The following is a 15,451-nucleotide window of genomic DNA, read 5'->3' on the forward strand; positions in this document are numbered from 1 at the left end:
GGAGGGAAAACTGAAGGGTGGGGATCGAACGTTGTGAACAAGCGACTCCTACAAGTCGGTTGGTGCGCCTGCGCAGTAGAATCAGGAAGTGTCGGGGGCAGCGTGAGCCTCCCACGCGTTACTCCTCGACACTGAGAGATCGAGCTGCGCAGGTGAAAAGATGCGACTGCTGTTACCTCAAGTACCGGAGGGGACTTGTGCTATGTATGACTTAGTCCACATTGCAGCCGGCTTGTGGGAGGCAAGAAACAGCGTTCGTGACAGGGGAGGGTTGGATTGGATGATACGAAATTGGGATGGGAGAAAATATAGAAAAATGGGAGAAAAAGTGGATCAAAAAAAAAAGAGTTGTACGTACCGTAGGTTGCTTTAAAGCTAATGTCCCTCTAAAATTATAAACACTCTCTCTAGCCATGAATTTTTTTTGAATGTTGCTTGGTAATTTGTTTTTTATGGCCAGAAACATAATTTGTGCAGATTTGAATTTGATTAAGTCCATGAATTTTAATGTTTGACTCCTTACAAACAGACTATTTGTGTGCATATCTTTTGTAAGTTGCTTTTATAAGTATTTCCCCAGGTTTCAACACAATATGATAGATATGGTACAATGAGTGTGCAATATAATGTACTGTATATAGAGTTTTCTGATTCAGGATATATCTAGTCTTGCCCAGTATACCAATACTTCTCGCTAACTTTGAACACAAATATTTTATATGGGGTTTCCAGCTGAGTTTGTGGTCTATTAAGACCCCTAGAAACTTGTTTTGTATATACTCTCTCAATTTTTACATTTTCAGTTGAGGATCAGTGTTTATTTTACAATTTCCAAATATCATGACGTTTTTTTTTCTTTCAAATTGAGTGATAACTTATTTGTGTCAAACCAATATTTTAATTTGTCCATTTCTTTGTTTGCCACTTCTAAAAGCTGCTGAAGGTCATCCCCCGAACATAAAATGGGGTGCCAATTATGCCCAACAGCAGCTGTCAGTAGAGGCTCCCACCACTTCCCTCGCCGTGACATCTAAATGACAGGCTTCCATGTGATATTACTACTGCCTCATTGCAAGGGAACGCACGCACCGTGAAGCAATATTTATTTTTAACCTTCATTTACCCAGGGAGGACTTACTGAGCTCTTCTGCAGCGACGCCCCGCTTCACACCCAGCTTTACACACATTCACACCTGGGAGCTGCCAAGTGCGGCCACAGCCTGCCAACTGGTCACCAATGAACAGCTTCACAGGAGCCGTCGGGGGGGATTTGCTCATCGACTTCTCTCCAGTCAGATTTCCCTGCTCGTCTGCGGATTTTAACCGGCGGCGTTCGGGTTACAAAACCCCCGCTTCTCTAACCTTTAGGCTATTTGTGCCCCTGATAGCCTCAGTGTTATCAATCCCTGTGCCACTCCCTCAGGCTTTTATATATTCGCCTTGGTTGACATTTGCTGATCAAGCTGCAAAGAAAAAAAAAAATCTCTATATCTTTGAAAATCTGCGAAGAAAAGTGTTTTCCATATCTATTTTAGGGTAGGGTTATGCTTGCTGGTAGGGTTAGGCTTGCTGGTTCCCTGGCTGTATTTCCACCGCTACGCTTTGCTGGCTTCATATCACAGTCAGGCAAATTAACATGAAATTAACTTTAGATACCCCGGGCGACGGTAATGTAATTTAATTTCACTTACTAGGAAGCATTTTATATTAACCTAAGCATAAAATGTGAGGAATGGTGGTGTTGACAGCCGGTAGTCGCTAGCTTAGATAGGTAGTTGCTAGATGCACTTCCATAGAGGTAAGACTGCTGAAACCTGACAAGCTCTACTAAAGTTACAGTGAGGATGGCAGGTTTATGAACAGCGCTTTCCGGCTTCGCAAACAGGTGACAACCTCTTATCTTCTCCCAGTCTCTCACGCTATACCACCTGTTCCTCCCTTCACCCTCTCTCTACCTCCATTATCCCTACGCTCTCCTCTGTACTTTCCCCCCTTTTCCTACCCGACTGTCTATCTGTGTCTGTGTGTGTGTGTCAGGTACAGCCTGCTGCTGGCTCATCAGATAGGGAGAGGGGAATAGAGTAGGACTGATTCGCCAAGGCTCTGACAAGCCAGATGTTATTGGCCCTCTGGACCCGTGTCTGCTTCATGACTTCCCAGAGAGAGAGAGAGAGAGAGAGAGAGAGAGAGAGAGAGAGAGAGAGAGAGAGAGAGAGAGAGAGAGAGAGAGAGAGAGAGAGAGAGAGAGAGAGAGAGAGAGAGAGAGAGAGAGAGAGAGAGAGAGAGAGAGAGAGAGAGAGAGAGAGAGAGAGAGAGTGGGGAGGGAGAGAGAGGAGAACGAGGATTTGCGTGTTGTTGTGTGTGTCTTGACACTGTATGTTGCTCCTCTGAAATGTGAGTAACTTGGGAGGCCAAGCAGAAAGTGTAGTCAGTCAGTCAGTCAGTCAGTCAGTGCGCTCTGAGCAGGTATACCGCGGCTTAATTAGGTACTTTATCCGTGCATGAATTTACGGTATGACTTACTGCAGCAGCTCTATCTGAATGGGATAGTACTCGTGGATTTACACACTACCCCGTCCCCACTGCCTTTCAGATGATGTTTCCTCTCATTACCTTGTCACTGATTCACACAGTAGCTTAATCATTTCATTACTATGTATCTGGAGCTAAATGCCTAAAGCCAGAAATACAATGACAGCGAAGACTCTTATGCCAGTTACTCAGAATACTTTAAAATGTACAATTTTGACAGGTGTGTTTTACAAAAAACGGCTATACTGTATAAAATGTTTTATTTTATTTTTTATAATTTGTCTTCACACGATAGTCAAGTGCATATAGGAAAGGCTAGCTAGGTTCCGATCCAGAGATTCAATATTCATTCATAAATATTTTATTTATTGTCCGACCCGGTCCGTTTTGTATCCTTTTACCTGGTTTGTGGACCTGACCAGGGCCCCGTTTCATGTACCGGGATAACCGAGTTAGCCGGATAACTTTAGCTGGATAACTGGGTTAGCCTGACTTTCCGATTTCATGTACCTGGATTTTCCAAATCACCATGACAACATATCCAAAAGTTTGAGCCTGGTCGAAAGCAGAGTTCAAGTTCAAGTTAGCCTGAACTATCGCCACGCCCCCGCAAAGAAGTGACAGCCCGTTTCCTGAAACTATTCCCACAGTCTACGATCTGCATTATACCATTCTGAATTACGTTTTTGTGCTCCATTCTTCCAGAGGGGGCTTTTGAAATGTAAAATAGACCCAAAATGCTGATATTAAATTCACTTTGTCCTAAATAATGCACGTTATATATACCGTGGCGACGGTGGCGCTCGCTCGTGCGATGTACACATGATGTGGTTATTTTAATTGTAACTGGGATTAAGATGTCTGATGAGATGCGCTGTTTGACGGATTTGAGAAATTGAATGAGCCGTTGACGTCACATTAATGAATGAGGATAAAGAGATAAACTTCATTCAAAACAAAAGATATTCTAAACACGGGTCTCTCGTTCATTAATGTATAAACAATGAATTTATCCCATCTGGCCCAGTGGCCCAGCGGCAGTGCTCAAGCCTCCCAATCCACCGACCGGGGTTCAAATCCCCGTGTTTCCAATATGATTTTTTTGAATATAATATTAATGATTATACGCCAAAGTAGCCTGGTTTTAAGTTAAAATATTATAAATCTACATGCATTGAGGATGTCATTCTTTATATAGCTCTCAACGTGCACCAAATTGAATTATTCCTATATTGCAAAAAGAAGGACCCCGGTCTTGAACCCGGGTCGTCCGTGTGGAAGTCAAAAGAACAACCCGTTGGACCACATTGGAGATAAGTTAAATATTGACTATACATCAATCAATGGGCAAGAAAGCTGTCTCGTAATTCTGTATAACAGTTAACTAGTTATTTTCGCTAGCAAGATCTCATTTGATTATTCAATCCAGCAGGCAAGTTTAAAGAAATATAATCTGATTGATTGAGGTAATGAGGGACTTAGAATTAGCCTATAGATAACGCATTTAACTTGTCGGCGAGGCGATTGAGCCTATTGCAATCTGTCAATAAAGTCTTAAATCAATTAATCAATCAATGCCGTTGAGAATCAGGGTCTCTGCCATCGATACGTGCTGGCTTTCCACCTAAAACGGGAGCGCGCATCTAGCCTGACTTGAGCCTGACTCTCAAGTCTGGCTTGAGTTAACGAGACTGAATCCTCCTTTGTGAAACAGGAAAATCCCGGCTTTGAACATCGGGTTAACTGAAGCTGGATAATGGACATGTTGATCGACTTAGTTGAACCACGTACATGAAACAGGGCCCAGAGTACACACGTGCATAATACAAGCTAGACAATCGGTTCCAGGCACGCTTTGCATCGGAAGGGGCTTCGACTGTGAGCTTCGCATACAAAACCCTTTTTATCTCTCCAAACTCCCAGTACAGAGTCAACATTTAGCAATCCAAAGTCAACCGTGATGGCAGTCTCTATATCTGTGTGTGTGTCAGTCTGTGCGTGCGTGCTTGTGTGTGTCTGTCTGCGTAGTGCAATAAGCCTCTCAGCGCTGCGGTGCAAGCCGTCAGGATTAGCACCTGAATAAAGACAGGCCCAGTTGTGAGACACTGCCACAGCAGCCGTGTGTCTGAGTGGGGAGGATTCTGTCACTCCTGTTCATCTGTGGTTTCTAATGTCACCGTTTTGTAATCCCCTACATGTGTGGTGTGTCAGAGATCAAGCGTGCGGTTGTTTCTCATAGCCTGAGAACTCCCAGGGTCAACGAGTATCCGCCTTGTTTGAAAGCTGCACGGGGGAATGAGGCGGTCAGCGGTGGGAGAGACTCCAGAAGACAGCGGGAGTGGAGGAGACGACCGGATAATCTCTCATCGTTTCGCTTTGGATTTCATTTTTAGGGGAATTATTTATTTGGGATATACACCCAGACATATTGGTACAATGAAATCCTGGAATATTCTTAGGATCTGAAAACTCGGCGCGGCACTGTTGGCATTGGCAAATGATAATCCCCTCGATTATTTCAATCCAATCAAAATGTACTACAAAGACTGATTAAGCCGTCTTGGAATCTAAGAAGACGTGTTCAAGGACTTGAACAGGTCAAATATCATCATTGCCTATTGAGTAAATATAGGCGATCATTTTGAATGTCTCGACTCTTCCTCGTAAAAAAAAAAGAGGCAAATACTGTGCAAGGATACACGAATAGAAAAGAAATCCATGGAAATGGAAGTACTCCAAAATAAAATAAAGAGGTGAATTATGCTATTCTTCCCTCTATGGCCACAGTCAGGCAGATGATCATCTGTACAAGCCTTCAGAACAGTACCGCCATTCCCCAAATCCTTCACACATTCCTGTTCATGGCTCAGCACCCAGCCAGGAGGCTATACACAGAGGAGCACCTGCTCTCCACCCACTACTGAGACTGTGTGTTATTGTTGAGAAAGACACTACTGTACCTCAGCTCAGGTCTGCGGCTTAACCCTTTCACTACAACACTACAGACGGTTAACCTTTCACTACCACACTACAGACGGTTAACCTTTCACTACCACACTACAGACGGTTAACCTTTCACTACCACACTACAGACGGTTAACCTTTCACTACCACACTACAGACGGTTAACCTTTCACTACCACACTACAGACGGTTAACCTTTCACTACCACACTACAGACGGTTAACCTTTCACTACCACACTACAGACGGTTCTGTATCGTTAGGGCTCAGCTTGGCTTCGCCTTCTGCACTATCTCGCGTACGTGCACGCGTACTGAATAAACCACAAATGTACCTCTAATACCAGTATTAGTCTGACCACACCCCTCATCAGCTTACCTTCATAAGCAGGTGTGTGGTCACCTGCTCTCCTCCTTCTCGCTTTCACCACAAGGAAGTGCCTCGGTAGTACCCCACTTGACGTGTCGTTGATAAGTTGAAAAGAGTTGTGACTAGGTTTACATTGTGCCTAACCTTTTTCTTCTCTCACTTGTTTATATAAGAAAAAGGTTTGGGTCATAATGTATTCCGCGGAGAGTAGACCCGCTAGACCTACTCTTCACCACCGATTCTCCATTCCCGCCTCCGTCGTGCGTTCCGGTGCTGGGCTGTTGCCACTCTCGTGGTTGCCGACCCAGCCCGGGAGACTGCCGGTGGATAGTTTTCCTCACCGACGAGCCGAGGGTTCGGAGCCGTCGCTCCGGCGATGGCCTGATCTCGACTCTGGTTCCTCTGTTTCTGGGGAATCGCCCGTTGATGAACGGGGGATTGTCTTAGAGCCAGGGGATTTGCGACGAAAACTTTTTGCGTCTGCTCGCTCACGTCGTCACATGGTGGCGTGCAGACGCGAACGGCCTGGGTTTGGGGAATTGCTGGAGACCAGCGAGGCCGCGTCCGACTCTGGATTTCTGATGGAAACTGAAGACTTCATGGAGGAGGCGGACGGGTTCTTGTATGATGGTCCCGTGGAGGAGAGTATCCCTCCTCCGGAGACCCCGGGGTGGGGGGAAATGGCTCCACGGGGCGCCTTGTTCGAGGATGTCGGGGAACCACCTTGGCCTCATCAACAGGATGCCCTACTGTCGGCCGCATCGGATTGTGGCTCCTTGACCAGTCGCAGCCTGCTGTATGCGAGGGATGCGGGGTCGGTGGAGGAGGGTCCGCAGGGGGAACTGCGGGCCTTGTTTCCCGAGCTCATGGCGGTAGCCGCCGCTGCAAACGGTGTGCCGCTGCCGCAGCCATTGCCTGCTCCTGTCCCTGATGACCTCATAGGCCATCCCTGGCAGCGTCCCCCGGTGAGAGGGGTGGACGTTGTCTACCCATTTTTCCCATCGATGGGGGCCTATGTTCGTCGGGGCCAGGCGGTCTCCAACATCATGGGACTGACTCCCGCCTACGTACCAGTTACGCGGGTGTCGGGGTTGGTCAAAGGTATGGGGGAGGGCGTACCTCGGCTTGACAATCCGATGGCCGCGCTCCTCTGTCCGGATATGGTGTGGGAGCCCCTATGCAAGCCGGTCCTCCAGGGGAGGTCGGCTAGGCGATTGGCTTATTGGGGTGACCAGTCATTTATCGCCGGTACACAGTCGCTGGCTGCGGCTTCTAACATCGCCCACCTGGCTAGATTTGTATCGGGGATAATGACGGGCGGCGCGGATCTGAACGAGGTGAGGTGCGATCAGATCACCCAGGCTGCGGGAGCTGTGCTGCACCTCTCCCAGGTGCTAGCCATAGCCATGGGTAAAGTGCGCGCCCTGGCCACCCTGGGCCAGCGTCACCTTTGGCTGGAGCAGGCTCGTGTACCTGAGAAGAAGAGAGCCCCTCTTCTGACGGCCGACCTCTCCGACGCTGGCCTGTTCGGGAAGGCCCTGCTATTGATGACCTCAACATGCAGAGAGATGGCAGAGGAGAGATCCATCCTCCAACCCCATTTTCCGCCTCCCGTCCTTGCCGGTGGGGGCAGAAGGCTTCCGCGACGTCGAGCTGTCTCCGTCGCCGCTACCACTGCTCCCGCCGCCGCTGCTGGCCCTGCCAAGAGGGCTAGGAGACGAGGCGACGCTTCAGCCACCGCCGGCCCATCCCAGACCGGAGGAGACGGTAGGGAACGTCGTGTCCAGCAGACTGTAAACTACCGTCCCTCCGGGGCTCCCCGGGGTGGCCAGACTCGAGCGGCGCGAGGTGGCAGGCGCCGCTGAGTGACTTTTCCCCCTCTGTGTCCCCTCCTCTACACCCTCCCCGGCCCCCCTATGATTTTGTGCCTTGATCACATATTATTTATTTAATAAAAAAGTTCCCTGATATAAGGGGGACTGTGGTTGGCCGAACAAACTGTGTGTTTCTTCAATACAAATCATGTGGTGGGGTTGTGTTTTATGAATCTACCCTGTTACGTTGGGGGAATGAGTTGTGTTGTGTTACGAGTTTTTAAGCAAGGTCTGCAACTTACACTCGGTAATAGGTTCTATTAGCTTGATGCTCCACATGCAATTAGAACTGGTGATATTCCATTGCTTTAACTAAGTATGTGTTCACAACGCTGTGTTGTTAGTTGCAGTAATGCTCGTACACACTTTTCATGGCCTAGCCATTACTCTCGTTCAACGTCTTCCTATAGCTTAGGCTGCGGGTATGGGATTCACGCACAGGCGACTTGTGTTTTTTGTTGTAAACCCTTTTACACTTTGTGGGTAGCTAACATTGTATTAGCTTATGCTATATGTGTTTTGTTCTACCAGAGGTTTTCAAAATGGCTACGGTTGTTTTCTGTGTGTAGGGATAGAAGGTGTGTTTTTCGGGAGGGGGTGTCGGATAAACCCCTCCTTTACCCACTTGATTGGTTTAGAGGTTGTTGACCCTCCTGCTGAGCCAGTCAGGGCCAAGCCAGTGCTTGGCGGGGGAGGGGGGGGGGGGGAGGGGTATTCTACCGACTCCTGTTATGACAGGATCCGGTGGGTTTTCCCCGCCCGTTATAGCGTTGTTGCTATGGCGACGCCTTCCATGAGCTGGTGTCGTAAAGATGTCGAGGGTAGAGCGCAGGACTTAACCTGCTGCGCTCGTTTTTGTGTCAAACTTGAGTCTGTTGGTCACGTGTCTCACAGTTTACATATCTTTTTCTTGACCGTGGTCTCATGTGGGAAGGTGTTTCTGGGGGAATCTGGTCTTACACTCTGATTAAGAGGAGTGACTGGATTAAAATCATGTGAAAACACAGGGTTTTTTACTCCCAGCTGTGCAGTTAGGTCATACATGTGATGCCTTTTCTTTATTTTATAAAGAGTTGAATGTTCATTCATGGAGTTGATTGCATCTCGCCCCTCTTGTCGTTTCCCTGGGCGTCTTGGGGATTCAATATGGTGGTCTAGCCGGCCTATTGTTGATGTGGGTGTGTCCAAACGCACACATAGTGCTGGCTCAGGATGTGCTTTGGCCGTTGCTGACTGGCGCGCCTCGTTTGCTTTGGTGAAACAGCGTTTTTATGGAGCAATTGGGATGGGGGTTTTTCCTCTTCCGACATCCTGTGTGTTGTCGATGGGTTCCCGTTCATGTCAGGGGATGATGACGGAATGGGTCTGGGCATATGGGAAGGGTCTCACGCCCTAGGGGTGGGCCGCCGGACGCGGTTCATACCGACACGTCTGGGTGGCGCCTTCTTTTTATGTTGGGATCAGACGCGCATATCTGCCCCTTCTCCTGGGGTTGGCAGGTCGGCGTGGTTAGGGCACGGGACTGGTTCTGGTCGCGCTGGTCCAGATCAGTGCACCCGTTGTCCGCTGGGGATGCAGATCTGCTGTTCTGGTACCCTGAGGGACTTAGGGTTTTTTTCGGGGGGAAAAATGCTAGGTCGATCCGGGTGTCACAGGGTTGTGCGTTATGGGACCCCTTGTTGGTACCGAGTGCGGGGTGCTGGGGGCTGGTCTTCCATATTACGCTCTTCTCTTGCGTTTTGGCGCTGAGGAGCCTGTTGGGTGGGGTTAACCTCCTTTGGGATCCTGTGCTCCCCGTATCGCCGGGCCCGGTCCGGGGTGATGCCCGTTGACCTGTAGGCCCGGGATGGCCCTGTTGGGAACCGGAACGCGGGCTGCGGTGGTACCGCCGGTGCGTTTCGGGGTTTTCCTGAGGGGTTATGGGACCAACCGTTGCATGGGGTGATGCCTGGGTGGTTGGTTCTCTGGTGTGTTGCTGCAGTGTCAACTCCCGGTTCTCCGGTTGAGGGTGCCCCTGCACGTTCATGACGTCTGCCGATCGTAGGGGCTTTTCTGTGGGCAGCTGTCAGGGGCCGTGTGGTCTACGGATCCCGCTCCTGACGTGCTGTTGAAAGCTTGGTTATGCGACAACGCCAGCATACGTCCCTTCCGCCGGGGCGGCTGTTTCGGCTGTCCTTTCTGGCGCCTGCCTCGTCCGCAGTTGTTCCAGGCTTGGGTTGACAGCCTGTTGCCTGGTCTTCCCCGGTGCACTGCCTGTTCCGTTGGTTAACTCTTGTGTGTTATGACCATGCTGTCTGCCTGTTGCAGGGCTTGTGTTCCAGGCGGTGTGCTGTTGAGGGGGACAGGGCCCGCTCGGCTGAGGGGCCTTTGTCCGAATACGCTGGCGATGTGAGGGGCGGGGTCACTAGGTGCCCCCCTGGTGGGGTCTTGATGCTGGCATCATGGACTTCTCCGGGCCCCCATTCCGGGGGTCCAGTCCCTTTGGTGGGTCTGGGTCTTCCTTCGCGCTCCGCTGCTACGGCCTTGCCACGGGGTTGGGTTTGCCCTTGACCCCGTGATTCTGGGGGCAGTAACGAGGTTGTTCCTCCGTTCGTTCCCGGGTGGCATGCGGGTTGTGCGTGTGTGTAGTCGTGGGGTCAAGCCACGGTCTGCTCACCCTGTGCGTTAAGTTGCTTGAGAGCTCTTCGCACGGTCGGGTCCGTCGCCTTCCCGTGAAGCCTCTAATAGGGGGGATACCCTCCATTAGGGGGGGTCGGGGGGGCTCGGCCCTCCCTGTTCTGATGGTTTTGGGGGGCTGTCAGCGGGGTGTATTTGTCAGCCAAGTGGCTCCGCTTGGCCTCCCTTGTGCAGAAGGCGAAGCCAAGCTGAGCCCTAACGATACAGAACGTTAGGTTATGACTATAACCAAGTTCTGTTAGTTAGGGCGATGCTTGGCTTCGGACGGCCGCTGCAGCCCTTGACCTCACCTTGTGGTGAAAGCTTGGGAAGGAGGAGAGCAGGTGACCACACACCTGCTTATGAAGGTAAGCTGATGAGGGGTGTGGTCAGACTAATACTGGTATTAGAGGTACATTTGTGGTTTATTCAGTACGCGTGCACGTACGCGAGATAGTGCAGAAGGCGAAGCCAAGCATCGCCCTAACTAACAGAACTTGGTTATAGTCATAACCTAACGTTAACTTTTCACTACCACACTACAGACGGTTAACCTTTCACTACCACACTACAGACGGTTAACCTTTCACTACCACACTACAGACGGTTAACCTTTCACTACCTATCTCTTTGCTCACGCATTTCAATGAAACATCAGGGACATTCTGACACAAATTACCTGCACTATTCTTACCCTACCTACTTTTATACACTTCCTATTAAATTCATGTGTCGGTTCTATGCAAATTTGTTATCTCACTACCTCCTATGCACTGTAATTTTAAGAGCACTGCTCTGTTGTAATTCAAAACTGAACTTTGTATAGAAACTCAAAGTTAAGAGCGATGCACTACTCTGTTGTTAAGTTAAGAGCGATGCACTGCTCTGTTGTATGTTAGAGCGATGCTCTGTTGTATGTTAGAACTTTGTAAAGAAACTCAAAGTATTAAGAGCGATACACTGCTCTGTTATTTTTTTTTATTGAACAATTTTATAACTTTTTACTGTCCGTTCTATTTTATATTTTTTTGCCCATTTTAAACTGAATCAAACAGCACTTTTTTACTCTATCTAATCTATTCTATTTTATTATCTGTATTACTGAAAAACTGTGATTTACCTTACCTTGCTACCTCTATTTTTTTGTATTTAATTTTTTATGCTCGCTTATGCCTGTATTTTTTACTGTTGTGAAGCACTTTGAACTGCAATTTCTGTATGAAAAGTGCTATACAAATAAAGTTATTATTATTATTACCACACTACAGAAGGTTAACACTTTCACTACCACTACAGACGGTTAACCTTTCACTACCACACTACAGAAGGTTAACACTTTCACTACCACACTACAGATGGTTAACCCTTTCACTACCACACTACAGACGGTTAACCTTTCACTACCACTACAGAAGGTTAACACTTTCACTACCAACTACAGAAGGTTAACCTTTCACTACCACACTACAGAAGGTTAACCTTTCACTACCACACTACAGAAGGTTAACCTTTCACTACAGAAGGTTAACCTTTCACTACCACACTACAGAAGGTTAACCTTTCACTACCACACTACAGACGGTTAACCTTTCACTACAGAAGGTTAACCTTTCACTACCACACTACAGAAGGTTAACCTTTCACTACCACACTACAGAAGGTTAACCCTTTCACTGCCACACTACAGACGGTTAACCCTTTCACTGCCACACTACAGACGGTTAACCTTTCACTACCACACTACAGAAGGTTAACCTTTCACAACCACACTACAGACGGTTAACCTTTCACTGCCACACTACAGACGGTTAACCTTTCACTACCACACTACAGACGGTTAACCTTTCACTACCACACTACAGAAGGTTAACCTTTCCCTACCACACTACAGACGGTTAACCTTTCACTACCACACTACAGACGGTTAACCTTTCACTACCACACTACATAACCTTGGTAGTGAAAGGGTTAACCCTTTTGTCGTGTGGTAGAGAAAGGGTTAACCTTCTGTATTGTCGCAGTGAAAGGATTAACCCTTTGATAGTGTGGCAGTGAAAGGGTTAAGACCGTGGAGCCACTCTTGAGGGCTGGTGTTGAGGGCAGACGGGGCTCAGGGGTCTGACCTCGGGGGTCTGACCTCGGCTTGTCTCCTGCATTATGCAGCGCGTTCCCGTGTGTCCCGGCCGCGCGGGAGGAGGAGGCCATGTTATCGAGACAACTGCAACATTCAGAGGTTTCACCTCCAGACGGAAGATTGAAGCTCACCTCTAGACCCGACGACTCGGTGGAAACTAGATCCCTGCGTAACGCGAGACCGGTGGCTTTCCCGTCTAATCTCCTCATTATGTGTGGCTCTGTGCGCTTTTGGTTGCTTTGAAATCTAGATAGGGATCAAACACCCCGTGGAAACGCGCCCCAGCAGGATGTGCAACATTTTAGCTTAAAGGGATAGTTTGGACTTTTGGACATTGGGTTGTATGTGTAGTGGATGTGCAACTATTAGCTTACTCAGAGAGTTCCGTGGTCCTGCAGCATTTCAGATTCTCCTACTGTATCACTTGCCACTATTTTGTTTCTAGAAAAAAGCCAGTGTATTACTAGATGCTGGAGCCTGTTCACAGGTTGTTCTCAATGCATAGACAGTGTGTCTATGCATTGTTGTTTCATGTTCATGCATTGTTGTTTCATGTTCATTGTTTGTTGTCAAATATAAATTATAAAAACTTCAATAAACTGCCTTTGTTTTTTTTTCAAAATTAAAAGATCAGGGGGGTTTCGTGACCCCATTCTGCCGCTTGCTGCCCATCTAAAGCGGCTCACTCAGAACCCAGCCAGAACTCCAAACCACAGGGCTCGGTAAGTAATCTAATAGCTTTGCATTCTACTACATTACTGGTAAGTATTTCATAAAAATGTATGTCCAAAAATCCAAACTATCCCTTTAAGAGAGAGAGAGAAGAAAAATGCAGTCCAAGAAATGCAGCGGGTCAAAACTTTTGACTGAATGTCAATAAGGAAACCTTGGAGACAATATTGTTGTACGCAAAGTGTCATCCATCAACTCTGGGTTTTTACGTCAAAGACCTGTGGTTCATCAGGCTGAGAATGCAAAGGGACAGAACGGCTTCTTCCTGGAAGCCCTGGTGTTTCTCAAACGTTAGCCGCTCTGACAGCTTCACCTGCTGGGCCAAGAGCTCTCGCATCCAGATTGCATTCCTGTCGATCAGATTCCATTCCAAAGATGGGTCTGGTAGCATTTACACCCCTTCCAATGCTTTGAGCACACGGTATGCCGGTGTACCGTTAAAGGACAAAGGCTATCGACTTTTGGAGTTACGTAATTGGCTCCTCTGTGCCAGACACGCTGGATCTGACCCGGCACACGCATCATCAGCCTCTCGGCTTGGTGTGATGAGCTGCTCCTTGATGTGTGACCTGTGGCACAGGCCGTTTACTTACTTCCCGGCGGCGTAGACCTCGGCCGTGTCAAAAAGATTGATGCCGTTCTCATAGGCTAGAGTCATCAGCTGCTCCGCCATCTGTTGAGAGGAGAGACGGAGGAGAGAGAGGAGGAGGAGGAGAGGAGGTTACGAGATCACTAATACGCGGTGCTTAAGGGTTTTCAATTATTAAACCTCCTACACATGCACGCCTCAGTGGCTTCGCCTTCATATGGCACATGGTCCTTCATTGGCTGCCGCCGCTGTCAATATGTGTGCAGTGCGAGCGGGAACAGCCCTCCTGACTGGGTGCTGCTGGATCATATGGAGAGTTGTGAAACCCTGCCTGCTGACTGATATACTGAATAACTGCTCTCACCTCATCCGTTATCTGTCCACCGAATGTCACCCATGTTCCTGCACAGAGAGAGAGACGGGGGGAGGTGTGAAGAGGGTCAAAAACAAATAGAAACACACCTCCATGAACACAAACACAAGATGAATTGATCTACACGCGCACACACACACACGCACACGCACACACACACACACACACCTAAAGCCACATTCAGACTACATGATTATAGTCCCGATTTTGCACAAAAAGCCCCAGATCAAAGGCAAATCGGTGTTTGATCAGTGCACGGGCGGAGTGGGGAAAATGAGACCTGGACAAGGAAATAATGACGGCTCGTTCTCTCAGAGAAAAAGAGAAAACTGCTAAAACCTTGCCTTTTGCTTTCTCCAGTGTATTCCTCTGACAAAACAAATACCAGTACCTCCAACACCAAAACCTGTGTCACTTCTCGCAGAGACCCCCTGTCGCTGATCAGTCATGTAGTGTGAGACCACAGCGACAACGAAGATTCCCGATTACAAGACTGAGGCTGGAGTTACACCTAGGATGTTTTCGTTTAGTTTTTCAGATGAGTTTCGCTTTTCCAGGTGGCAACGTAGTGGCAGCAGAGTTAGACATTCGTTTTGCAATCTGAGCACCTTCGTTTTGCCTCCTGAGCACAGTGATGTAGTACAATGCCAAAGCAGTAGATGGCAGTAGGTGGCGAACATGAAGGCAATTTTCAACCAATCAGAACTTGAATGTGCCAATACACTTCCTGCAAAGAAATATCAACAAGCCGCCATCTTTAAATGCCTATGCATGCAGCACTTATTTTTCAGCAAAGTATAATAAAAGTGCAATAAACAAAACGGATACATTCACTGTGTGTTCTGCCTCTCATTTGTTGATGAAACAAAACTAACATCAACACAAGTGACCACCAAGAGCGGATAGTTTAGTCTCAAAAAAGATCGGCGATGTTGTTAGCTACATTGTTAGCTACATGCTAACGTGAATGGAATATGCCAGTATAACAGTATAGCATTGTGGCTAGCAGCTAACGTTAGCTCACGTTAACCAGCCAGCACCAAACTGATGATATCGGGAGCTATCAGTAGCTAGATAACATTAGAGACAACGCCTCGTGTATTAAACAAAAGTGAATAGATGACTGGGCCATTTTGTTTAATGCTTGTTAAGATTGAAAGAGGAGCTTGAGCTAACAGGGTCTGATCTATCTCTATCTAGGTCGTCCTCGGACGGGCCCTCCATCGATGC

General features: G+C 48.0%; 1 protein-coding gene across 5 annotated transcripts in view; it reads right to left on the bottom strand.

Annotated features, from left to right (window-relative positions):
• Positions 1–15,451, bottom strand: part of kcnab2a (potassium voltage-gated channel subfamily A regulatory beta subunit 2a) — a gene marked incomplete at its 5' end in the record, with an annotated part of 158,829 nt that overhangs the window by 32,965 nt on the left and 110,413 nt on the right. For all 5 annotated transcript variants that reach the window (XM_084316035.1, XM_084316037.1, XM_084316036.1 and 2 more), the window contains 2 exons: positions 13,853–13,932; positions 14,213–14,250. In XM_084316035.1, the coding sequence (XP_084172161.1) occupies positions 13,853–13,932; positions 14,213–14,250 (118 nt within the window). The remainder of the gene's footprint in view (positions 1–13,852; positions 13,933–14,212; positions 14,251–15,451) is intronic.

The sequence above is a fragment of the Notolepis coatsorum genome (genome assembly GCF_963971535.1).
Source record: "Notolepis coatsorum genome assembly, chromosome: 6".
Lineage (NCBI taxonomy): Eukaryota > Metazoa > Chordata > Actinopteri > Aulopiformes > Paralepididae > Notolepis > Notolepis coatsorum.